The 15,986-nt window shown below is 42.1% G+C and overlaps 1 protein-coding gene across 9 annotated transcripts in view; it reads right to left on the reverse strand.

The window, feature by feature from the left end:
- Window positions 1-5,685: 5,685 nt before the first annotated feature.
- Window positions 5,686-15,986, reverse strand: part of ZNF45 (zinc finger protein 45) — a 56,980-nt gene continuing 46,679 nt past the window's right edge. For all 9 annotated transcript variants that reach the window (XM_032388703.1, XM_032388708.1, XM_032388706.1 and 6 more), the window contains 3 exons: window positions 14,459-14,585; window positions 13,131-13,226; window positions 5,686-9,854 (listed from right to left, as the gene is read on the reverse strand). In XM_032388703.1, coding sequence (XP_032244594.1) covers window positions 8,026-9,854; window positions 13,131-13,226; window positions 14,459-14,585 — 2,052 coding nt within the window. In that variant the 3' untranslated portion in view covers window positions 5,686-8,025. The remainder of the gene's footprint in view (window positions 9,855-13,130; window positions 13,227-14,458; window positions 14,586-15,986) is intronic.

A 15,986-nucleotide genomic window follows, 5' to 3' on the forward strand; every position in this document is an offset into this window, starting at 1 on the left:
CTCAATGAATCTTTTAACCAAAACAAACCCCTTTACCAACCTCCATCAATGGCAATTATTTGCCTCTTACCCTGGTTAGGGACTAGAAGTCTTCTGTGCCCTGATCACCTCCTGGAAATTCATGCTGATATATTTCATTGGTGGGTGGTATTTTGGTCCCCATAAAATGTTCAATTTTAGGGCGCCTGGGTGGCTCAGATGGTTGAGCGTCTGCCTTCGGCTCAGGTCATGATCCTAGGGTCCTGGGATCGAGTCCCGCATCGGGCTCCCTGCTAGGTGGGGAGCCTGCTTCTCCCTCTGCCTCTGCCTCTCTCTCTCTCTGTGACTCTCATGAATGAATAAATAAATAAAACATTTAAAAAAAAATGTTCAATTTTATTAAGTATTTCATTGACCTAGGATACTGGGTTACATTGGTGCCTGGTGACCCTTCAGTTTAAAAAGGGAAAATCCCTCACTACAAGGAATGTCACTGGACACCAAGTCCATGGAATTCAAAAACTTATCTTTCATCACAGGCACTCATAAACTTGTGTCCCCAATGAAATTGCCCAACTCCATATTAGGTTAGATGATTTAACTAATGGACATTTATATTAACTTAAGCCCTGTGATATTGTGATAGAATAAGAAATATATATATTTGGTCTTCATCCCCAGTTCCTGGCATAGAGTTCCTAAGTCCCTTGGAATAGCCAGTGTGATAGGAGCCTCTTTTGTTCTAATGATGTGCCCCTTAATAGCTTCAGGATGGGGGCACCAGGAAGACCAAGGTATGACTCAACGGTTTGAACTCTCAGTCCAATAACCCCAACATCTGGGGAGGGGATAGGAGATGGAAATTGAGTGCAATCACTAATGATCAATGATTTAATCAATCATGCCCACATAATGAAACTTTCATAAAACTCCCCAAAGGATGGGGTTTGGAGAGCTTCTGACTTGGTGAACACATCAAAGTGCTGGGAGGGTGGTGCATCTGGAGAGGGCATGGAAGCTCCAAGCCCTTTCATCCATACTTTGCTTTATGCATCATTTCCATTTGGCTGTTCCTGATTTGTATAATATCCTGTAATATTAAGTAAACTGATTTCCTGAATTATTCTTCCTAGTGTGCTTCTGCCAACATCACCATAATAGGCCTTAAAACTTGATTAATTTCCTCTGGGCCCCCAGATATCATTGACTCTGATCAGGATACACATTAGTGCTCATTGAGTTCAGGCACAGACCTTACAAAAAAGCATCATTTGGAACATTCATTTGTCCTATCATCTACAGATAGAGAAATAATGGTCTACTGAAGGATGCCCTATTAAAATCACAAAATGGATGGCTTCCAAATGGCTCACTCTTTCGCATACTGCTTTAGTCGCCCTGAACTTTCAATCTATAGGTCCCAAGACTCTCTGCCAAAATGCCATCAGGGGACCATCCCTCTTCTTTCCAATCTCTACAATACCCAGATAGAACTCCCTTTTTCACTTAACACCCCCCGCCCCATTCTCCTGCCTCTTTTCAATTCTGGCATAATGTGTGCTGGATTGGCATCCAGTTCTAGGGCAGATACTGGAATGGGATTCACTGAGAACTGAGGGCCCATGACCCCTGAAAAGATTCTATAGTCCACAAGAAAGGTCTCTGGCAAACTTGCTTCCCTTCCCCACTAGTATAAATGTTGGCTAATGGGAGGTCCCCCTTTACAAGAAATATGTCTTGGTACCTAGTCCCACACGTAGGGACTAGGTAATTGTGTATATCTTTAAATAAGAGGAAGATCTTAAATTAGTTCCCAGCACCAACTTTTTTTTTTTTTTTTGAGAGAGAATGCACGTGAGCACACGTGTGTGTGAGCAGGGGCTGAGGCAGAAGGAGAGGGAGAGAGAGAATCCCAAGCAGGTTCCATGCTCAGCATGGAGCCTGACACGGGGCTTGATCTCATGACCCTGAGATCATGACCTGATCCAAAATCAAGAGTTGGACACTTAATCTACTGAGCCACCCAGGTACCCTACCCAGCACCAACATTCTTAAATAGGACACCAGCTTTGGCTTCAGCCCATTATGTAAACACTTAATGGGGGAGCCACTACAGGATCTGGGATGACAATGCCCATGACCCCCATCATAATAAACACGCACCCCCAGCATGCTGAGGCCTACACATCAAACGCAAAAATATGTCATTGTGGGACATTATGGCCCTACTTGGCCTGACCTTATCTCATTTGGCTCATCATCTGGGCCAGGGATTCTCCCACTCCAGCTCAATGCCAAACTCCTTGGGTTTCCTTTCATCTTCACTTACTCCAGTTCAGTGCCAAACTCCTTTGTCATCTCCACTTGCTTGGGGCATTCAATTACTTCACAGCTTTACTTGATAACCAATTGTGGCAAAAGTGACAGAAGACAAAATGTGTTATCTGCATAGGTAGTGCTCTTAAGGCTACTTATATTCTATATCTGATGCCTATGAGGTCGCCTGATATTGCCAATGTGCCCCAGAGCATCCCTTGGTCTTCAGTCACTCTTGCAATAATTTCTCAACCGTAGAACTTTGCCTTGAGGTCTTGGGTGTTAGCCCCGGACTCATTAGAAGTTTCCAGCATCTACTACACAGGGTCCTTACAGGCGCTATCCACAAGTCAATCACAGAGGACAGTGAGAACAACAACCTTCAGCTCAGGGATGAGGATCTCAGCCCAAGAGACCAAAGCATCCCAAATGATAACTTCAGCACAACCAACAGTTCCAACTTTGATGCTGACTCAAGATATTCTATCACAGTTTCATGCCACAGCCCATCAAATAAAAATCCTGACACCCACCCTGCTCCAAGTCCAACATACAGTTTCCCCAACCAACTCGTACCCCCTTTTGTGGCCACTATAACCTCCCAACTGCCCTTTTTAAAATCACTCACCTTCTGCCTTATCCCCAAAGACTCAATCTATGTAGCCTTGCTTACACTTTGTTCCTGACCTAGCCGATGCCAATATCATCGTAGGCAACTTAACTGAAGCTCCCGATTTCTCTGCTTATGTGTATCTCTGCAACCTCCATATTCTCCTCCTTTATACAATGTAGGCACACTGCAAGAAACTAAAGCTTATTGCCAGGCCCTTACCTACCTAAACACACCCAGGTCCTAATGAAGCACATGGGGACCTACTATTGCCTATTACCTACTCCAATGCATCAAGGAACACAAAGTAAATTATTTAAATTTGTGCTTGAACCATTCTTTTCCTTCTTCCTGTGTTGCCCTTTTGTTGCAAGATAGCACCCTGCAAATTAGCCAATTTATATACACTGGTGCCTCACCGCTTAATTTCACCTTTGGGTGAAATTAGCCCTATACAAGTCTAAAACTCCACCTCCTTCCATGCTTAACAGCTGGGATCTGGACATGGTAACTGCTCCCACACCACTCCCCGCTATGACCACCACAACCACATCAGCTCCAATCCTTTTGTTCAACAATCCATGCTACACTCTCACTATTCCCACATCACCACACCACTTCCTACTTTCCTCCACTTGCTGGATAAGAGCTATAAAAGTTAAGATGCTACCCAAAAGATAAAACTCCCAACAGTGCTGGACTAGGCACCCCAGCTTGGGTAACCACTTATACAACTAATTCCCACCCCCTTGGAGGTCTCTGCTATCCGTATTAACCACTCACTATCCTCTTTGGTCACCCTCCCGTTCCTTTACTTCCCCCAGCACTTCCTGAACCTCACCAGGCTCTTCCTCATTATCTTTCCCTTCACAAATCCCTTGCCCTTCCTAGCCTCTAACAATTAGTTACATACAGCTATTGAAAATGTGCCCCCCTTATGTATACACTAATGTACCCACAACAGGGTACACACAGGCTATCTTTTAAATCTATTATAAATTAGGCCTCATTTTTTATATACCACATTTTATATATACCACAATTTTTGGTATAATAGGCACAAGTCTGGGTCTTTTCAGTTCTGTAGCACAGACTTAGCACCTAGAGGCCAGCCAAACAATGTCACAACTCCTGGCAGACCACATATATCAAAAAGCCCAAGATTTAGAAGCCTTTAATAAGAAAGTTCAGGCACACCTGGGTGGCTCAGTTGGTTAAGCGACTGCCTTCGGCTCAGGTCATGTTCCTGGAGTCCCAGGATCAATTCCCTCATCGGGCTCCCTGCTCAGCAGGGAGTCTGCTTCTCCCTCTGACCCTCCCCCCTCTCATGTGCTCTCTCTCATTCTCTCTCAAATAAATAAAATCTTTAAAAAAGAATAAGAGAGAAAGTTCTGTAGGTGCTGTAGGCATTGCATTGGCATCTCAATGCAGATCCTTGAAGGGAAACTCTGGCTGTATGTAGGTCAATAATATAGTAAAAGTCTCTAAAATAGTTCAATAGATAAAACAACAAATCAAAATAGTCAATGATTTTGCCAAGTTATTATAATACTCCAAGAGATTTCTTGAATCCCCATTGATTTCTTCTCTTGGATCCTTCCTCTACCTGGATTTTTATTATCTGGCCCCACATTATCTTTCATAAAGCTTTCATAATAATTATTGACCTAATTATTGTAGGTCAACTTTGCAAATGTGCCCTCTCAAATGCCAGTTTATTTACAGGGATACCTGGAGGTTGCCATGCTAATCCAAATGTCGGGAGTGAATTGTGAAGACCATAGGAAAGAAACTTGGACATGTGATTTAGTGTCAGCAACTTACAAGCTTCATCTCCTGCCCATGTCCACTGCCTCCTTCACAATTCTGGTAAGTTTCACCTACTACTCCCAAAGTGCAACCTCCCACCATTTTTTAAACTTGTTCAGGGAGGACTTCCACTGTATAAAATACCTGAACACTGACCATTCTTTCTGTTCTGGGCCTTCTCCTGGACAGCTATCCCCTCTACCTTTGATCATCCCAAACGACTACCGTCATGAGTTTTGTCACCCAAATCTAACGTTGGTGGGGGTGCTTCCTTACATCACAGTGAAGTTGCTGTAACATGTACATCAATTGGCATGGAAAAATAAAGCTTTTTGCAGATGACATGATTATCTACACAGAAAATCCCAAGGAATCTATACAGAATGGCAACTTTAACTAATATGCAAGTTTGGCAAAATTATAAGATACATAGAACAATCAACTGCATTTTTATATACTAGCAATAAACAATTGGAAATTGAAATTTGAAAATAGTACCATTTAGTTTAGCACCAAAAAACACAGAGTACTTAGATATAAATCTAATAAAATATGTGCAGAATCTATGTGCTGAAAACCCAAATTACTTATTAAAGAAATTAGAGGGGTCCTAAACAAATAGGCAGATATTTTGTGTCTGTGGCTTAGAATATTCAAGATTGCTAAGATGCTAAGTCTACCTAAAGTCATCTATATATATTCAATGCAATTCCAACAAAATTTCCAGCAATGAGTTTATTTTTAAAAATCACAAAACTTATTCTAAAAATTATGTAAAAGTAAACTAATTAAAATAGCCAAAATATTTTGAAAAAGAAGAATGGAGGGGTGCCTGGGTGGATCAGTCGTTAGGCATCTGCCTTTGGCTCAGGTCATGATCCCAGGGTCCTGGGATCCAGCCCCACATCGGGCTCCCTACTCAGCGGGAAGCCTGCTTCTCCCTCTCCCACTCCCCCTGCTTGTGTTCCCTCTCTCGCTGTGTATCTCTCAAATAAATAAATAAAATGTTTAAAAAAGAAAAAGAATGGAGTTGGAAGACTCATACTATCTCATTTCAAGACTTATTATATAAGGCTACATATTGGCAAAATGATAGACACATAGACTGATGGAACCAAGCAGAGGCCAGAAATAGACCCACGCGTGTCTGATCAATAGATTTTCCACAAGGGCGAACAGAAATTAAAAGGATAGTTAATCAGATGTTCACAGGCCAAAAAATATGGCCCTTGACCTCACACTTTATAAAGATGAACTCACATGGATCATAGACCTAAATGTAAAACCATTTCATAAAACTTTTAGATAAAAAAGGAGGAGAAAAATCTTTGTGACCTTGGATTGGTCAGAGTTCTTAGATTTGAAACCAAAAGCACAATCCATGGAAGAAGAAAACTGAACTTCATCAAAAACACAATTCCTGCTCTGTGAAAAATACTGATAACAGAATAAAAACACAAAACACACAGAGATAAAATATTTGCAAAACATGTAACTGACAAAGGACATATGTCCAGAACACATAAACTCTCAAAAATCAAGAACAAAAAAACAGTTCCCCAAAGAAAATAGATATACATACAGGATACATTCAGATATAAAAGATGCCCAACATAGTCATTAGGGAAATGCAAATTAAAATCAAAGTGAGATGCCACTATAAACCTACTGAAATGGTAAAAACAAAACAAAACCCTGACATGCATTGATGGTGGGAATGCAAACTGGTATATCCATTTTAGAGTTGTTAGCTTTCCATACAGTTAAACATACTATACAATTCCACTCTTAAGTATTTACTAACACAAAGAAAACCTGTGTTGACACACAGACCTCTTTGCAAATATTTATCCCTGTTTTCTTCATAATCACTAACAACTGGAAACTCAAATATCCTTGAATTCATAAATGGATAAACCAAACATGATACATCCATACACCAGAATACCACTCAGCAATAGAAGGAATGACTACTGTTCCACACATCAGGATTGATGAATCTCAGAAGCATAAAGTGAAAGAAGCCAGACTTGAAAGATTATATACTGTATGACTCCATTTTAGGACATTCCAGAAAAAGTAAACTATGCAGACAGAAAACAGGCAGATGGCTGCCAAAGGCAGGGAGAGGTGACAGGGAGAGTGGTTGACTACAAAAGTCCAAGGAATTTCAGGGCAGGGGGTCTTGGAAGTGTTAAACGTCTTGATTACGGTGGTGGTAATACAATAGAAAGCATTTACCAAAACACAGAATGATACATCGAAGAGTCGATTTTACTGTATACAAACTATTCCTTAATAATAATTTTACAAAGAATGTTAGCTTGTAGAATTTTCATAGATGCCTTTCATCTCACTGAGGAATTTTTATCACAAATGGACACTGAATTTTGTCAATCTTACTTTCTCTCAATCTACTAAAATGATCATAATTTGATCAAGAGAATCCAGACATAAAAGAGAACACACATTGAATCAAAGAACAGACTTAACTAATGTGAGGTATAGCAATCATACTTGTTGCCACTGGAGGTGGGAATGACTAGAAATGTACACAAGGAAACATTCTGGTTTAATAGAAATATTGTATACATTGATTTTGGTGATGATTACCTAAGTGTATACATTTGTCAAAATTCATAAAGCTGTAAACTTGAGATTTATGCATGTTGCTGCATGCAAATTATACCTCAATAAACTATTAGCATACAAAAATGCTGGTCACAACCCACTGAAGTGATTTTGGACCTACTGGCAAGTTGATAAACACTAGTTCACAGGACCTGCAGGGTTGGGAAAATGAGCCCATGTGTCTTAACTTAAATGTCCTCCAAGCCTTACAGAATTCCTCTTCTAAGTACATTTCATAGAAATTTTTAGAGAAGAACTGAATAAAAATTTCATATATGACTGTTCTCCCTTTCACTCATTTAACATTACTGAACACCTACCATGTGTGAGGCACTGAGCAGACTGAATAGATTTGGCAGTCAACAAATCCCTACTCTCTTGGAGTTTATATTCTAGTGGAAAAGATTCTGGCACTTCCATCTCAGCCCTTCGGTTAACTTCAGATCAGATTCATCCTTCCTAAGCCTCTCCTCTGTGTAGTATTTGCTAAATGTCAAGGTTCTGAATGAAGTCCTTATGTCGCCATTCTCATGAGGCTTCTCTGCTGTGTGGTCACCCAACCACTGTGACATGTCAAGCCCTGGCTAAATACTCTTTTATAAATAAATGCTTTGTCTTCTAGGAAAGGTCTGATTATTAGACTATTTCAGCACCCATTTGAGGTATTAAAACATATAATTTTATGGAGCTTCTTTCCTGTGTGAATTCTCCGGGGAGGGCAAGTCCTTATCACCCTCATCATCAGCATGCACTCGCTGATGAATTATAAGACTTGAGCTCCAACTGAAGCCCTTCCCACACTCCTCACATTTATATGGTTTTTCTCCAGTGTGAACTCTCTGATGGGCTTGAAGGTATGAGCTCCAACTGAAGACCTTACCACACTCCTCACATTTGTACGGTTTCTCTCCGGTGTGGACCCTCTGGTGGGCTTGAAGATAGGATCTCTGTCTGAAGCGTTTACCACACACATCACACCGGTATGGCTTCTCTCCTGTGTGGACTCCACGATGAGCCAGAAAATTTGACGCCCGACAGAATCCTTTCCCACACTCCTCACATTGGTATGGTTTCTCCCCAGTATGGCACCTCTGGTGGGCTTGAAGCTGTGAACCCACACTGAAGCCCTTCCCACACTCTGCACACTGATATGGTTTCTCTCCTGTGTGGACTCTTTGATGCACCTGAAGACTCGAGAACTGGCTGAAGGCCTTACCACACTTCTCACATTTATAGGGTTTCTCTCCGGTGTGGATTCTACAATGAACGTTAAGATCTGAACTCCGGCTGAAGCCCTTCCCACATGTACCACATTTGTATGGTTTTTCTCCAGTGTGGCCTCTTTGATGGGCCAGAAGATTTGAGGCCTGACTGAAGCCTTTCCCACATTCCTCACATTTATAGGGTTTCTCTCCTGTATGGACTCTGAAATGAATGTTAAAATCTGAGCTACGACTGAAGCCCTTTCCACATGCATCACACTGATATGGTTTCTCACCAGTGTGGCCTCTCTGATGGTCCAGAAGATTTGAGGCCCGACAGAAGCCCTTCCCACATTCCTCACATTTGTAAGGTTTTTCTCCAGTGTGGCTTACCTGATGGGCCTGAAGGTGTGAACCTACACTGAAGCCTTTCCCACACTCTTCACATTTATAGGGTTTCTCTCCTGTATGGATTCTACAATGAATGTTAAGGTGCGAGCTGTAACTAAAGCCCTTGCCACATGCCTCACATTTGTATGGTTTCTCTCCAGTGTGGATTCGCTGATGAGCCTGTAGTCGCGAACGCCAACTGAAGCCCTTCCCACACTCTTCACATCTATAAGGTTTCTTTCCCATGTGGACTCTCTGGTGCACTTGAAGATACGAGCTCTGACTGAAGCTCAGCCCACACTCCTCACATTTATAAGGTTTCTCTAATGTGTGGACTATCAGAGGAGCTTGACAATGTGAGCTTTTCCCAACATTCCTCCCACATTCCTCGAATTTGTGTGGATTCTCTCCAGGGGGAACTCTCTGATGATGGCGAAGATAAGACCTCTGTCTGAAACCCTTACATGACGTATCATACTTGTATGATTTCTCTCTGCTATGGACTCTCTGATGGGCTTGAAGGCTTGACAGTCGACGGAAGGTGTTTTCACATTTTTCACATTTATAGGGCTTCTCTCCTACATGGGCTGTCCGGTTAGTTTGAAGATGACAGCGCTGAATGAAACCTTTCTCACGCTCCTCCCCCTGGTAGGGTTTTCCTCCCGTGTGGTCTCTGTGGTGAACCTGAAGATGTGAACTCTGAGTAAAGCCTTTACCAAACTCTTCATCTTTATAGAGTGCATCACCTCGTTTTTCCAACTGGGAGCCAGTTCCTTGAATATTGACCATGGAATCTTGGTACTGGGTTAACTCCTTTGTAACCTGTTGCCAGATTTGCGAGCAGAACAGCTCTTCATGTGGCAGGTACTTTAATCCAATTTCCTGAAGAGTCTCCAGGTCATTTAGATTCTTGTCTCCTATAAGAATAAAGAGAATTTAGAGATGAGGCATATAAACACTTTGTTCGGAGATGTCAAGGCTATAAACCTAGGTCCATTTAGAATCATACTAAGTTTTAGGGGCACCTGGGTGGCTCAGTCATTACACGTCTGCCTTCTGCTCAGGTCATGATCCCAGGGTCCTGGGATCGAGCCCTGCATCGGGCTCCCTGCTCTGCAGGAAGCCTGCTTCTCCCTCTCCCACTCCCCCTGCTTGTGTTCCCTCTCTCGCTGTGTCTCTGTCAATTAAATAAATAAAATAAAATAAAAAAGAATCATACTAAGTTTTACACGTGAGAAACAGGTTAGAAATTTGGTGGCTGTAGATCAAGAAAAATAGTTCCTAGGGAGGCTTTACAAAGATGAAGCTGCACCTTACTAAAAGCCTTGTTTTTGCTATAGCATATGTCTGATAAATAGTTTCCACATAATTCTGCCTATTGCACACACATCTGACCAAAGGCTCAACATGTCTAGTAAGACCCTTATAGACAGATTATCAGAAGATGTCCTCAGGCAATGTTGAAAACCTTTGTTTGAAATGATTTCACTGGAAGTTTATTCCATGTTATAAGCCCTGAAGCACTGGGTTGGTTGGAAAGACATGTTTGGGAGAACCTATCAAGTAAGTGCCTGAAGTTCAGGGTATAAGCAGAGAGTGGTCTTTCGCCTCCTGCTGGGAAATATTCTTCAGGACGGCAATGCGGGAAGAGGTTTACAGTACCATACATCATATCAAAAACTCATAGCAATAAAGTTCCTATATCCTCCAGGGGAAAAAAAAAAAAGAGTGACAAATCAGAAGCTAATCTTTTATACCAGAGCAAGAACTTGTGAGGAGGAAATGAACAGGGCATGGTACAGATTCTCAAAATCAATACTGGTCAGGAAGAGTTACGTTCTCCTTGGAACTCTGTTCCACAGCTTGCTACCTACTTCTTTTCAGACCCCTCTTCAAATAAAACCTTATCAGTGAGACCTCTTTTCCTATCCAATATCCAGCAGTAAATTCTCCCTATCCCTCGACACTCCTGGCCATCTGCCTGGCATTCGCCTTACCCTGTTTTGTTTTCACACAGCACGTATTACATCTAACAAACTATGTATGTTTATGTCATTTATTTTTTTGTTTTGTCTTCTCCCACCTGAATGCAGTATCCACAAGGCCAAGCATTTATATCATTCACTGCTTTATCATCGCTCCCAGAACACTGTGTGACAGTGTCCAATAAATACATGTTGAAAGGATAAAGAAGTCCCCGTTTGACTTCCTTGTGAGAGTTTAAACTATGTTACAAGAGTAAAAGAGCTTTTCCAAGTAAGTTATCTAGAATAGGTAAGGGACTGGAAACAGCAATTTTGCTGGGAAGTTGAAAGGCTTCACCAGATGTTGGGCTAACCTAAGTGGATGTTGCTGATAAGAAAATTATGCTGATCACAAAATCATGGCAAGAATCACTTGAAAGGAAAAAAGGGAAAAAAAAAATAAGGCATAAAAGTAGCCATGGGGCCTAGGATTGATTACTTCTGAAATTTTTGTACTCTCTTCCTGTGTAAAATTTTTTCTTTTTCACATAGGAGTCAATATTTAGAGCCTCAGGAATAATGTCTCTGAAAGCAGGCTGTCAAACTGATGGATACAGAAACATGTTCTTGTATGGACAACACCAGTTTTCCGTTACAGGTTGGTACTCCATGAGTCTGAAATAAATTTAGTGGCTTATGACAAGCATTAACAGGACAATATTAGAGGTGCTTTGGAAGTAAAGGTTTCTCTGGATAAAATACTTGCTAGAACCATACACACACACACAGATGACGGTAGGTGATACTGTTTTCTGTAACTCTTTGGAAGAGGGGGGTGGCTGCCATGAGGAAAATCTTCGAAGGGAAAGACTAACAGGAAAGCCAGCTATTACCTGAGAATTTTTCTTTCTTGATAAAGTGTATTTATTTTCTTTAATAGGAGACCTGCCTAAAAAAGTGGCCATCAGAATCTTCATTCTAAAAAGTCATTCTAAAAGTCAAGACCGTATGATTCACTACTAAAGACTGCAGAAAAGCCACAGAGGGAAAAGGATGTTCAACTTGGTTGCAAGTGCAAAGTCAAGCTTTCATTAAATGTGGGGGATTGTTTGTTTTTTTTAAGAGAGAGAGAGAATGCTCGAGAGAGCCAGCGGGGGGGGGGGGGGGGAGAGCAAGAGGGAGAATCATGAGTAGGCTCCATGCTCAGCGAGGAGTCTGATGTTGGGCTTGATCTCACAACCCTGAGATGATGACCTGAGCCGAAATCAGGAGTCGGATGCTTAACCGACTGAGCCACCCAAGCACCTCTAGATGTGGTTTAACGGATACATATCTACTTGTATCCAAAAAAGCACCTGATAAATTAGGATTAGATTAGATAATCATGGATAGGGGGTGCTGTTCTGGACTATGCCTTCATCACACGTTTCTGTTTATCACCCATTTAGTATGTCCACAACTAATGAAAAAAAGTCCATGTAAACCATTATTATCTCATTCATTCATCCAACAAGTATTTATAGCACATCTGTCCTCTGCCAAGTCTGTTTATACACTGAAGATATAGCAATAAAGAAAACAGAATTTCTTCCCTCCTGATAATTATATTCTAGCAGGAATACAGTGAGATAAACAAAAATATGTTAATATGGTGAGTGGTGATGAATGCCTAGACACCAAATCGGACAGGTGAAAAGGGAAAGGAGAACGGGGGAAGAAGAAGGGGTCATGAACAGGGTGGTCATGGGAGGTCTTTCTTATGATGTTATGATTTGAGAAGAGACCTACGTGAAGGAAGGGAAGGGCCAAGAGGATGACAGAGAGAAAGGGCACTCCTGACAGAAGGAAGAACAAATAGAGAGAGGGTGATGAGGCAGGGCCACGGGTGGCAGAGCAGAGCGGCAAAACTGGACGGGACAGACTGACATGGGGGCAAGTGATAGGTCACATGTGCGGAAGGATGGGGGAAGAGCAAGGAGCAGGCAGCTGGGGCACCAAAAGCCACTTTAAGTACTTGGCTTTTACTCTGAATCAGATAAGAAGCTACCAGAGATTCAAGCAGAGGACAGGAGTTGACAGACATACAGAACAATCACTTCGAGTGGAGAACGACTGCAAAAGAGCAAAGGAGGGGAGGGAGAGCGTGAGAAACTGCCGCAGAATTCAGAGGCGAGGCACTGCTGTGGAGGCCGACAGGAAGCATGGCCGACTCAGCCGCACAGCTTTCACCTGAGGCACAGTGGCCCTGGGTTGCTGTCTTTATCATCCGAAGCTTTTCTCCCCTCTCAAACTGGAGTATTACATCTGGGGTGAAGGGTTGATGCCCTGTCAAAAGGCAAGGACAAACATTTAGAATTACTAAAAATTACTAAAATTACTAAACTACTAAAAATGTGGTTCTCGCCATATCATCTGTAGGACATCAAAATTAGTGATTTCCAAACTGTTAATTATGACCCATCAGAAGACTACGTTTGATGCAAAAATCCAGGATATGTAGGCATTCAGTGTAAATTACTGGGAAAAAAGGTCTGTTTTCTTCAGACTCTTTCTACCATTTCTCACATGATTTTCAGCAACAGGCTGTAGTTTTTGCTGCAATGTGCAGTTATTGCCAAAGGCTCTGATTATTTTCTTTTTTTTTTTTAAGATTTTTTATTTATTTATTTGACAGAGAGATAGCGAGAGCAGGAACACAAATAGGGTAGTGGGAGAGGGAGAAGCAGGCTTCCTGTGGAGCAGAGAGCCCGATGTGGGGCTCAATCCTAGGACGCTGGGATCATGACCTGAGCCAAAGGCAGATGCTTAACGACTGAGCCACCCAGGCGCCCCAGCTCTGATTATTTTCTACCCTATTTTATTTCATTAAAAATGCTGGTACCGGGGCGCCTGGGTGGCTCAGTCAGTTAAACATCTGCCTTCGGCTCAGGTCATGATCCCAGAGTCCTGGGATCGAGTCCCATATTGGACTCTTTGCTCAGCGGGGAGCCTGCTTCTCCCTCTGCCTGCTGTTTCCCCTGCTTGTGTTCTCTCTCTCTCTGACAAATAAATAAATAAATATATTTTTAAAAAATTTAAAAAAAATAAATAAAATATGCTGGTACCAGGGGTGCCTGGGTAGCTCAATCAATTAAGCATCCTACTCTTGATTTTGGGTCGGGTCATGATCTCAGGGTCGTGAGACTGAGCCCTGCGTCAGGCAGCATGGAGCCTGCTTGGGATTCTCTCATTCCCTCTCCCTCTGCCTCTTTCCTCATTTGCACATGCACACGTGCACTCTCTCTCTCTCAAATAAAATAAAAAAAAAAAAAACGCTGGTACAATGCCCTAAATGTGTGTCATGACCCACTAATCAGAGATGACCACAACTTGAGAAAAGCCAAAAATGTATACACAGCAGTCATCGAGTCAATTTACGGCTCATTTACAAAACATATTTTGACCAGAGGCAAAAGACCAGAAAAATGCCATCCAGTTCAAGAGCTCCAAAGCTCCACACATCCAAGGATAAAATAAACACTGCAGGGGGCTGAAGTCCACAGGGCGCCTGTGCTCACCTACAGAGAGCAGGTTCCTGAAGTTCTCCAGCATCACGTCTCCATACAGCTTCCTCTGGGCGGGGTCCAGCAGCCCCAGCTCCTCCTCCGTGAAGACCACCGCCACGTCCCTGAACGTCACAGCCTCCTACAACACCAAGCACACACAACCTCAATCTTGAGCCCAATGGCTGCTGGGAGAAAGAGCACTGAGAAAACTGGAAGGGATGTGTAGGAAGTAGCTTCAGATTCTAAGAGACCAAAGTCAATTTTTAAGATTTTTTATTTATTTGAGAGAAAAAGAATGAGAGAGAGAGAGAGAGAGAGCATGAGAGGGGGAAGGGTCAGAGGGAGAAGCAGACTTCCCGCTAAGCAGGGAGCCCAATGCAGGAATTGAACCCGGGACTCCAGGATCATGACCTGAGCCGAAGGCCGTCGCTCAACCAACTGAGCCACCCAGGCGCCCAAGAACAACTTTTAAATAAATATTAGCCTCCTGTCTTAATTATTTTCTTAGAATAAGTTCTAAGAAGGAAAAATTGTAATATCGAGGATATGCCACTTCAAAATTACTATGTAGGATGGCAGGTTTCCTTTTCAACTTTTTCTGTATTTCACCCCTCCCCTGAGAGAATATAAGTAGCCCTGATTCTCCACACCACACACAACACTGAATATAACCAATGTTTTTAAGTCCTATGGAATCTGATCAGTAAAAAACAACTTATTTTTCATTTTATACTTATTTGGTAATTAAACTATCACATTTTCATATATTTACTGGCTATCTTTATTTCTTCTTTAGTACCCTGCCAGTCAATGTTCTTTGCTCATATTCCAATTGGGTTTTATTTTATCACTCTGTAAAATTTCTATTAGAGACTTTAAGCTTTTTCTTTTTTTTTAAACATACATAAGTATCATCACCCACATTTTGCTATTGTTCTTGTATAGCTTTGTGTACGGCATGGTTTCTCAACCCTGACACCACTCACATTTTGGGCCAGATAACTGTTTGTTGGGGGGGGGGCTGTCCCCTGCAATGTAGGATGTTTAGCAGCAGCCCTGGCTTCTATGCACCAGATGCTGAAGCCTCCCTCAAGTTCTGACACCAGAAATGTTTCCAGACATTGCCTGGGGGCAAAAATTACCCGTGATTAAGAATCGCTGGTGTACAGTACAGTCTTAACTTTTTCATATGGAAACTGTGTGTTCGTTGCAGGAGCCCTGCACATCCAGGTGCCCTGAATGAGCAACAGAGATCCTAAAGAAGGAGCCACCAAAGAGTGACCAAGAAGAGACAGTATTATATGTGGTGTCTTCCGCGAACGACAGCAACTAAGCACACACAGAAAGGGCTAAGGCCCTGAGAAGAATTATTTTCCCTTGCCTCCCTCTTTATCCAAGTAAAACTCCTAGGAGTCTTTTTGGATCAGTTGGACCTTTGGTTTCCTGTGTGAACCTAAAGAGTTTTCTAAAATTCTACAATCCTGTTTCTTTGGAATTAACATGCAGAGGCGACCAAGTACTGCCTCTTAAGGTTGGTCGG

The sequence above is a fragment of the Phoca vitulina genome, unplaced genomic scaffold (assembly GCF_004348235.1).
Source record: "Phoca vitulina isolate PV1807 unplaced genomic scaffold, GSC_HSeal_1.0 scaffold52, whole genome shotgun sequence".
Classification (NCBI taxonomy): Eukaryota; Metazoa; Chordata; class Mammalia; order Carnivora; family Phocidae; genus Phoca; species Phoca vitulina.